The 11,316-nt window shown below is 35.4% G+C and overlaps 1 protein-coding gene across 1 annotated transcript; it reads left to right on the forward strand.

Moving 5' to 3' along the window:
• Positions 1–321: 321 nt before the first annotated feature.
• LOC104226072 (NDR1/HIN1-like protein 1) lies at positions 322–1,531 on the forward strand. The gene has a single exon (XM_009777954.2). It carries the CDS (start codon positions 639–641, stop codon positions 1,272–1,274), a length of 636 nt encoding a protein of 211 aa, XP_009776256.1. The 5' UTR covers positions 322–638; the 3' UTR covers positions 1,275–1,531.
• The last annotated feature ends 9,785 nt before the right edge of the window (positions 1,532–11,316 follow it).

The raw sequence follows: 11,316 nt of genomic DNA on the forward strand, positions 1-11,316 counted from the left end.
GCCCTCGGTATAATTCTTGAATCTTTAATTAGCCTTTGCGTAGAAGCATACGTCCCAAAAAGATAAGGTTGCTTGCACCACACCATACCATGACCATCACCAAACTTCATTTTCCACCATTCACTTTCCTCTAAAATTTGCAACTTGCAAGAAGTTAGTGCATAGTATTTGCATGAATTGGTCGTTGAGACACTTCCCTAAACTATTCTTGAAAACATGGTGTTAGACACATTTACTTTAGATAGCCATTACTTGTATAACATGTTTCAAAAGAACAAAATTAAAAATATAACTTCTTCATTGATAAAATAGTTAGAGACATCTTTATATCTTTCTGATCATAGTGTCATGATCATATTTGATAAAAGGAAAGATTTCTATATACCCTACTTAGAGTCTCCTAAACCTCTACAATGACCACCAACAGAAATAGAAAAATGAAAAGAAGAAATGTCAAACATTTTTAATAGAAAAGACCACTCTCTTTAAGAAGAGAAAGTCTCTCACCACATTATAGAATCTGGAAAACAAACCATATTAACCAACTTAGCTCGCCTTAGAAAAACTCTCCCAAAGGACTAAAACTTCAGCCTAAACACCAACCCCTCACCACCACCTCCGCTGCCACTGCCGCCAGCATGTCGCCCAAGGACTGCGGCCACCACGATGAGGAGCGGCACAAGCTGCACCGCCGCCTATTCGTGGCCGTACTTGCCTTCGTTATCTTAGTCCTCTTCATTATCTTTCTCATTTGGCTAATCCTTAGGCCAACAAAGCCAAGTTTCATCCTCCATGCTGCCACTATCTATGCTTTCAACGTCTCCTCTCCTAATATTTTCCTCACCACCAACATCCAAATTACCCTCGCCTCTCGCAACCCAAATAACAAAATTGGAATTTACTATGACAAACTCGATGTGTATGCAACTTACCGTGGCCAACAAATTACCCTTCCTACACTGCTACCCTCAACTTATCAGGGACATAAAGATGTCACAATATGGTCTCCTTTTGTGTATGGAAACTCAGTCCCCGTTGCGCCATTCCTTAGTGAAAGTCTTAACCAAGATCAGATGGCTGGAACTGTGTTGATTAACATCAAAGTGGATGGGAGAATTAGATGGAAAGTTGGGACATTTATTTCAGGGAAGTATCATTTGTATGTAAATTGTCCAGCTTATGTTGGAGTTGGGGGTAAGATGATTGGAAATAGTATTGCAGTTGGATCAGCTATGAAGTATCAGTTAGTACAGAATTGTCATGTAGATGTTTGAGGAACTAAGCCATGTCAATTGGCATTTATTGTTGGTACTCTCTATCTCTCACTCCCTACTCCTTTATTTTTTTTTTTCCAGACTGTTTTTACGATGTAATAGTATGATGTGTGAGGATGTATAATTCGAGAAAATGCAGAATTCTAGGGGAGAATTATGGTTATAGATTGGTATTTTCTAGTCAACATCTGTCCGAATGTACATATTATATTTATACTCAGCTGCTAATATATTGAAGGGCGCCATCCATTGTGTAACATCGATCCCATGCGGCTTTTCATTTTTTGGGGTGCTTTCTTCCCTCTTTAATCCTAAGTATTTCTTTTAAACCTTTTTCTCCATGGTTAAATGAAATATATATATATATATATATATAATTCATGAAGATGCCCTTTTTCCCCTTCGAACTTATACCAAAAATGTCAATTTACCAAACATTGATTAAAAACTTGTAGCGGAGTCTTTTTTATACAAGCATTTATTACGATCATATGTCATATGAGAAGGAAAAACTATGTTGCGTACATAGCCAGATATGGACTAGCTAGAGGAGGAACTTATTTACCATGTTTACACTAAATTATATTATTGCAATTAGTGATAAAATTGAGGTATAAATGTATGAATAATTGATACTATAATATTTTATGTAAAGTGTTTACTGCTTAGGTGTGAATACCATGTATAATAACTTTTTTCTTTTTGGGGCAAGAATTTTTAATCCACCAATAATTTTTACTCGTGTAACTAACGTGACAAGAATTTGGAATCAGTGAACATCGTACCATCTACATGATTTTTATGTCGCTGATGCTTTCTGGGAGACATGATTTGGAACTAAGGGTGTATTTGGTATAACGGAAAATGTTTTTCGTGAAAAATATTTTTCAAAAAAATGTTTTCTTGAAAAATAATTAGTAATCTTATTCATTTTTTGGTGTTTGGTGCGCAAGTTAAAAAAAATGATTTCTCAAAAGTATTCATAAGAAATTTAGATATAATAAACATGAAGTCATACACTTTCAAACCAACAATCTTCCGAACCCACATATTTCATAAACTTTCGAACAGCTAAACTTTCGAAATCGCGAAATTTCGATCCATGCTTACCACATTCCCATAACGTCAACATCTGACATCATTAGGTTTTGTATAACTTCGTCAACTCCCACCAATCCACTATAAAAACATTTAAAACGACTCCGTAATAATCAACCTCTAAAATTCCGACTAGGAAATTTCATAGTCATTTACACATTTTCTCCACTTATCATTATTCCCTTGCCTGAGGAAGAGAAAACAAAATCACGTCAATAGTTATAATGGAAGTGCAGAAACGAAAAAGAATAGATGATGAAAAGATTGAAAATTAACAGGTAGTAAATATTATGAAAGATGAGGAAGAAAACGAGGGAACAATTGTGGATGATGATGAAGTGGAAGAATTCTATGCAATTCTGAAGAGAATACGCGTGGCTATGAAGTATTTCAAGAAAGTTAACGCCGTGGGTGGTGGTGATTCTGGGCACAAGTTCACGGCGGCGAAGCCGTGGAATCCGGCGTTCTTGCCGGAGGATTTTGAAAATGATAAAGGCCAAGAATTTGTGGATTTTATAATGGAGTGAGTGGACGAGGGTGAGAAGGTTGAAAAGGAGTTTTGGAATTTTTTTTTTATTTTTTTTGATAAGGAAAATATTTTCCGGTAATTGAAAAAAAATAAGTTCATAAGGAAAATATTTTCCAAAATATTTAAGCCAACCAAATATGGAAAAATTTGAAAATATTTTCCAGAAAAATAATTTCCTTCGTACCAAACACACCCTAAGTGATAGAATTAAAGAATGTATTTCAACTAATTAGTTTAACTAGTCCTAGCATGTTACAAACTTAATCTTATTAAAACAACCTGTAGTTTTCCTTTTAGTTACATAATAATAGTGCAAAAAAATCAGTTGCATATATTTGGTAGTGCCATCAGATGCATTTTATGCATTAAAATTATTTCGGAACAAAAGTAGGTAAAGAAATGTCACTAGAAAGTCATAAAGATGTAGCTGAAGTAAATGTTAATAACCACTGCAAAAAATAAAGGTGCTGTTACCCACTACTTCAATCCAACCATATGCAATCATGTATAACGACACTATGATGATCATAGCTTTGGAACAAGTCATATATCAAAATAATTCTTTTAGGTCATCTTAGTTTCACTCAAATATTAGTACAAATACAGCTCATAAAAAAAGGTGAAGATCTTATTCATGTAGGGCCCAGTTTCACCTTCAGTCCGTCACAGTAACTTATTAACTTGTTGATGGAAGAGACGTGAATACAACTATCTTTTTAACTCCATTGATTTGTATGTACATGCATGTACTCCAATTTATTACTTCATCTTTATCAATTTTATGTGACTTAATTTGACTCGGCCTTTGAGTTTAAGAAAGAAAAGTAAAAAACTTGAAACTTGTAATTTTAAATATGTTATAATATTTGTGTGATTACAAAAAAAATTTCATTAAAAGTTTAATTTAAATTATGACAAATATAAATATGTGTTATTCTGTTAGAAACAAACTAATAAAAAAATAAATAGTATCACATAAACTTAAATGGAGAATGTACTAGCTATATCTCTTATTTATTCCGTTTGAACGAGAGTACTCCACTATGTGATAAGTGAGAAGTTTTATTGTGTGTTAGTTGTGTGAGGCTCATTTTTGTCTTATAAATTTGTGGATTTCAATTTTATACTTCTGAGTCCACAAAACTGTGAGACAAAAAAAATATCTCATACAACTAGTATAAGTTGTATGAGACACAAAATAAAATTTTCCGTAATTAAGTCGTTTAGTCCTTCTCTTAATTAGAAAAAAATAATCATGTATACTAGTAATAGCATGAGTTATATTTTGTTCGTTATCCCCAATACAAACCTTCCAAGTTCCGTTTTCACGGGCATTGAAAGGTCAAAAGGACAATTATGTGATGCTGATTGATCACGTGTATCATTACTTCTTGGGAATCTTACATAAATATTTCAAATAAGTCCCAGTTTACTAATCTCTAGTCATTAATTATAAATTTATCAAAACTAGTCAAGCACACATAAAAATTAAAAATTCAAATAAATGAGTTTTTTTCTCTCCAAGAATCACACGCAAATATCACCTTCCATATTTTTAAGCGTGATTAGTAACATTAGATGCAAGAGAAAAAGGAAATGTCATGGATGATGTAGCAAATAAGGTGATAAAATACAAAAATACTATAGATATAAGATCCCAAAAATCTAACCAAAAACGGTCTTTTTTCAATGGGTGTAATTGAAATTCATTGAAAACACATAGATGAGTCAATATACAAAATTTGAGAAAGATTGGAGGTGATTTGGACTGATTTGGCATCAAAATTCGTAGTTAAAATTGAGTTCAAAAAATTCTTCCGCGACACATATATCTCACACACAGGTATATATGTGATAAATATATATATATATATATATATATATATATGTGTGTGTATGTGTGTGTGTGTGTGTGTTGTGTGTGTGTGTGTGTGTGAGAGAGAGAGAGAGAGAGAGAGAGATACACAATGTGATACACATACAATTATTTTTTTCATGTTCAACTTCTACTTCGAATTTTCAATTCAAACCATCTCAAAACTCCACAAAATCATCCCAAAACTGAGTTTCCAGCTCCTTAAGATGTATCCAATCTATTCTAATAATACCCACTCAAAAGAAAGCAAATTTTTGATCTTTTTGGCTACAACTAGTTAATTTGCTAATATTGGTAATATTTGACTAGTATTAATAATATTTTTTGAACTGGCCAATTTTTGTAACAAGCTACTTATAAATGGACATAGCTGGTAGTTTCCCTTACTTTTTCCTCCTCCTGTTTTTGTAATAACTTCTACAACAACAACAACAACAACAACGACCCAGTATAATCCCACAAGTGGGGTCTGGGGAGGGTAATATGTACGCAGACCTTACCCCTACCCCGAAGGGTAGAGAGGCTGTTTCCAGGAGACCCTCGACTCAAAAAAGCAATAGGAGATGATATATTAGTACCATAAAAATGCGTAATAAAAATAACAACAATATATAAGAGATACGAAATATGAAATACAGGATACGAAATACGAAATACGAAATACGAAATAGATGGCTGGTATAGTACAACTAGAAGGTAAAGCCCTGCATCAATAGACGACCACTGACATTCCTAGTCTAACTCCTAACTAGATAGTCTCTCTCACTTGTGCTGTAGAAATATTCACACTCTCCCCTAACCTACAACCTTAATGCTCGACCTCCATAATTCCCTATCAAGGGCCATGTCCTCAGTAATCCTAAGTCGCGCCATGTCCTGTCTGATCACCTCTCCCCAATACTTCTTAGGTCTCCCTCTACCTCTCCGCGTGCCCACTACAGCCAGTCGCTCACACCTCCTCACCGGTGCATCAGTGCTCCTCCTCTGAATGTGCCCAAACCATCTGAGTCTTACTTCCCGCATCTTGTCCTCCATGGGGGCCACACCCACCTTCTCTCGAATATCTGCATTCCTAATCTTATCCATCCTTGTATGCCCGCACATCCTTGTAATAACTTCTAAGACTATAAATTGAAAAGAAGCTATTTTAGGGAAAAGCCAAAAAATAAATAAATTATGCTACTCCTGTCATTCACTTTTACCTGTCTAATATGTCTTGCACATTTCACTTGTGCTTAGCTTGAGCTTCCTATTCTACTTCAATGGAGGTTGAGAGGAAAAGAGCTTATGTGAAACAATGATAACAGAGCGAAAATGAGAATGAAAGAGCTAATCTTTTCATTGATTTAATCGTCTATTTATACAAGTAACAAATCTCTACAACTAATTTACAGCTGTCCAAAATTACCACTAACTAACTAACTAACCTTCTATTAATTCGTTACATAACTAACTCTAGTTTAACGTCTAACTGCTACTTCTTAACACTGGTTCCCAAAGTAACTTCAAGTTACTCCATCTCGAACACTCCCCCTCAAGCTGGTAGGTGTAAAAATATTGAGCACTCCCAGCTTGGACATCAAGTACTCATGCTGCAATCTCAGCAGCCCTTTTGTCAAGATATCTGCCTGCTGCTCTTTGGAACTCACATGCATTATTTTCACCAATTCTTGCTGTATTTTTTGCTTGATAAAATGACCGTCTATTTCAATATGTTTTGTTCTTTTATGATATAATGGATTCACAGCAATTTGAAGTGTTGTTTTGTTAGCATAGAATAATTCAATTAGCAGCTTCTCTGCACCAAGCACCTTGAACAACCCTGTTAACCAAACGAGTTCTGCTACTGTCCATGCCATGCTCCTGTATTTAGCTTCTGCTGAGCTTCTCGAGATTATGTTTTGTTTCTTAGATGTCCAAGATATGAGAGAATTTCAATGCTTAACAAGAAAGCATGTGACTGATTTTCTTGTGTTAGGGCATGAAGCCCAGTCAGCATCACAGTATGCACTTAGTGTATTGCTCTTTTCAATGCTCATCAAGATCCCCAAACCTAGTTCCTTCTTGACATATTTGACCACTCTCAAAGCTGCCTCCTAGTGACTTCTTTTGGGTTGTTGCATAAATATAACTGAGTGTTTAGACTGCAAAGGCTATGTCTGGTCTTGTTAATGTCAAGTATAGCAACTTCCCAATGAGTCTTTGATATTGGACCTTATCTTCTAGTTGCTCATCACCTTCTAAGCTTGTGATATCATCCAAATCCTTAAGAGTGTACTTCTGATTGTATTCTAATAGGGTGAAAGCTTGTTTTGAGGCACTCACCCTTAATTCTTCAATGAGTTATAGAGAATACTTTCTTTGATTCATCAAAATCCCACTCTTTGACCTGCTGAATTCCATCCCCAAAAGCTTAATTTACCAAGGTTTTTCATCTTAAAAGCTTGTTGTAATTTATGCTCTGCTTCTTCTATCAACTGGAGATTGTTTCATTGATCAACATGTCATTCGTATAAACAAGAATGACAATTATGGTGATCCCTACCTTCCGTGTAAAACGAGAATGATCAAGAGTGCTCTGTAGGAACCCCTGAGCTATAAATGCTTTTGTGAGTTTGATATTCCATTGTCTACTTGTTTGATTCAGACTATATAGGGATTTAACAAGCCTACATACCAGTGAATTCTTCCCCCGGCTTGTAAATCCCTCAGGTAATTGCATGTAGACTTCATCTGGTAAGCCACCTGGTAGAAAAGTATTGTACACATCCATTTGATGGATGTGCCAACCTTCCATTACAGCTAAGGATAGGACTGATCTCATAGTGAAAATCTTCACAACTGGAGAGAATGTCTCATTGTAGTCAAGCCCCTCTTGTTGATTATAAAGTTTAGCCACCAAATGATCCTTAAAACTTTATACCTCACCATTAGTTTTTATTTTACCTTAAACGCCTACTTACACCCTAATAGGGACCTTCCCATTAGGTAAAGAACCAACTCCCATGTGTGATTATCCTCCAGGGCTTGAATTTTAGGTCTCATGGCCTCCATCCATCTTGGATCTTTGTAGGCCTCATGAAATGACTTTGGCTCCACAATTGAAGTAAAAATTGTTATGTAGTCCTAGTATGATGGCTTCAGGGAAGAGTAATTAACTGAGTGATCTATAGGATAATGAGTGGTTGAAGTAGTGATAGCAGGTGCAATGACATAGTATGATAACCATCCTCGAGGTTTCTTTGTTCCGGTAGATTTTTTTAGGTCTATGGATCTTCAGAAGCTGAGGTGTATGGTAAATCTTGTGGCTTTTCAAGATCTTCAGGTTCAATTGAAGGGTCTACAGGATGATCTTCACTCTGACACACCAACTCACCATAATCTTCATGTTTTTGTTGAGCAACATCTTTATGAGTCTCCTCATGATGTGCAATTGATTCCTCCTCTTGAACTTCTATCATCTCATTTGCTGTGTATTATGTGTCTAGATAATTTCCACTAGGGATATGTCCAGAAATGTTTGGCTGAATTTCTGAGAACAATGAAGCCTGTGTAAATGTTTTGTTCTTGAAAGGAAAAATGTGTTCCTTGAAATGAACATCCATATTATATAAAGCACGATTAGTTAGATCATATAGTATGTACCTTTTGCTAACTGCTGAGTATCCCATCATGACTGTTGTAATTACTCTAGCTGCAAACTTGTCATGGTTATGGACCTTCTTGGAAAAACAAAGGCATCCCATTACTCTTAGATGATCTAGCTTTGGTCTTCTTTTGTAAAATACCTCATAAGGTGACTTCCCTTTAAGAGTTACTGAGAGCATCCTATTGATTAAATACACTAAAGCTAAAATACAGTGTCTACCAAAACTTTAGAGGAGTACCTCCTTGGAACCCAACTGCTTGCAATTTCCAATATATGTATGTGTTTTCTCTCAGTAAATCCCATTTTGCTGAGGGGTATAAACACATTTTCTCTGATGAGTTATCCCTAAATATTGAAACAAATGAAAATAATTGGTGTTGGTGATTTCTCCACCATTGTTGATCTTAGCATCTTGACTATTTTTCCAAATTGAGTTTTGACCAATGAGAAGAAATTTCTGAGCATTACAACTACATCACTTTTCAGTTTAAGCAGAAACAACAAAGTAGTTCTTGAATAGTCATCCACAATAGTCAATAACATTTTATTCCCATCAACTGTAGGTACACTATAAGGTCCCCATACATCAAATGTAACAATTCAAAAATTATCAGAAGACCTACTTTTACTGTTGTAAAATGGTAGTCTAGTATCCCTTACTAAAGGGCATAGTGCATCTATCAATTGCAAATTTACATTATTCTTGTCCCAAACCTAATATCTATTTTATAGCTACTGCTGATGCATGTCCAAGACTTTTGTGCCACTGTCCAATATTCAATTTCTCCTTGATTCCAGTTAATCCTCTTGCTATAGCGTTGTTGTTGTTGGTAGGCTTTTGAAGGAATAGGTAATGTCCATTCATTTTCTCTACCAATACTCTTCACTACTCCGCTATAAAGGTCCTGGAATATATAGAAATATTGAAAGAAACACACTGAGAATTTGAAGCTCCTTGGTAATTATAGATACTGACAAAGATTATACCTAAACTCTGGAAATAATCATTTTTAATGTTATCAGTCAATTTAAAAGATCCAATTTGTGTCATAACTGTGGTCTCCACATTTGGTAAATGTACCTTTCATTCTTATCACTTTTTCTTTAGTACTCAACATGTTTATGTCAGCCACCATATGGTTTGAGGCTCCAGAATCAATAACCCAATATTTTATGTGTGCATATGCTAGAAAAGCATTAATAGTACCTCCCATGTTGGCCATGCCAACTGAAATTGAGGCTTCGCCTGTACCATCCTTGTTGAGTAACTTTAGGATCTGATTATATTCTGGTGTGAAATATGGTCCTTGAATGCTATCTGTGATATTGAGCTTATCTCCTCATCCACTAGCATTTGTTGCTGCATCATGCCTTCTTTGATTTTCCACTACAGCATTGTGAGCAGCTCCAACTCCAGGTTTCTTCCTATACTTGAAGTCACCAGGATATCCTATCAATTTGTAGCATCCTTCACGAGTGTGACCTTTGAGTTTGCAATAGTCACATTATAGATTGTAGTTCCTTTTCCCTTTCTGAGCAGGATTATTAGTCCTTTCTGTCATGAGTGATGTCACCTTTCCAATATCAGCATTTGTCATGCTCCTTTGGCTTTGACTTTCCATTAACATGGATTATGCTTTGTTAATTGTAGGCAGTAGCACCATTATCAGAAGTTGACTCATTTCTTTCTCAAAACACTCATTGAGTCCCATTAGAAACTGCAACAATTTTATCTCCATGAACACCACAAATTCATGTGACTTGGCACAATCACAACCAGGAATTGGAGCAAGGCTATTAAACTAAGCCTGTAGCAAATGCAATTTTGAAAAATAAGCAGAAATGGACCTTAGTTATAGTATCAATCTCTTTGTGTATTTGAATCCTAGAATAATTGATTTTATCAAATCATTCCTTCAAATCTCCCAAAACTCAAGAAGCATCTGTTGAGTACACTAGTCCACTATATAATTCCTTCGACATACAATTCACGATCCATGACAGAACAATAATATTTCCTCTCTCCCAGAGATCAACTAGATTTGTTCCAAAATCCTCCACAAGTGTCGTCTATGAACCCTAGTTTGTTTCTTCCTAGGATCGCAATTCTCATAGCTCGACTCCAAACAGAGTAATTTTCTGGCCTAGTCAATTGAAGAGAGATCAACACTGCACTTGAAGTGTCAGTGGAGTGCAGGAATAATAGATGATGATTGTGGCTTAGTGTTTCCGGCTCGGTATCGTCAATCACCATGCTTCATTCTAAGAAAATGAAAATTGAAGAGTTAGATCGAAGATACAACTGCACTAACAGTCGTTATACTCTGATACCATATTAGTTTCTGCACATTCAGCTTGTGCTTAGCTTGAGCTTCCTATTCTACTTCAATGGAGGTTGAGAGGAAAAGAGCTTTTGCAAAACATTGCTAACAGAACGAAAATGAGAATGAATGAGATAATCTTTTCATTGATTTAGTCATCTATTTATACAAGTAACAAACCTCTACAACTAATTGACAACTGTCCAAAACTACCACTAATGTCAAGACCCAAAATCCACTATAGGTCGTGATGGCGCCTAACGCAGCCGCCAGGCAAGCCAACGGTAATCAACTTAGTTACTCATTTTATTATTTTTGAAATCATGAATTCCATTAAATAAGTAGAGTAAGGTCTGGTACTCATAGAAAAACCCGTGAATTTTATTTCCAACTTTCGTATAAAATATAAATTACAAGGTGAAATGATAATAATTACGTGAACTACAATAATGAACATCCAGTATGAACCCCCAAAACCTGGTATCACAAGTTCATGAGCATCTACTAAGGAGTAAAATAATAATATAACATCTGTATGGAATATAAGTTAGACATGAGAATATAAATAA

The sequence above is a fragment of the Nicotiana sylvestris genome, chromosome 6, assembly GCF_000393655.2.
Source record: "Nicotiana sylvestris chromosome 6, ASM39365v2, whole genome shotgun sequence".
Lineage (NCBI taxonomy): Eukaryota > Viridiplantae > Streptophyta > Magnoliopsida > Solanales > Solanaceae > Nicotiana > Nicotiana sylvestris.

Coding starts and splice junctions, on each gene's coding strand:
- LOC104226072 (XM_009777954.2), top strand. CDS start 639: ATGTCGCCCAAGGACTGCGGCCACCACGATGAGGAGCGGCACAAGCTG.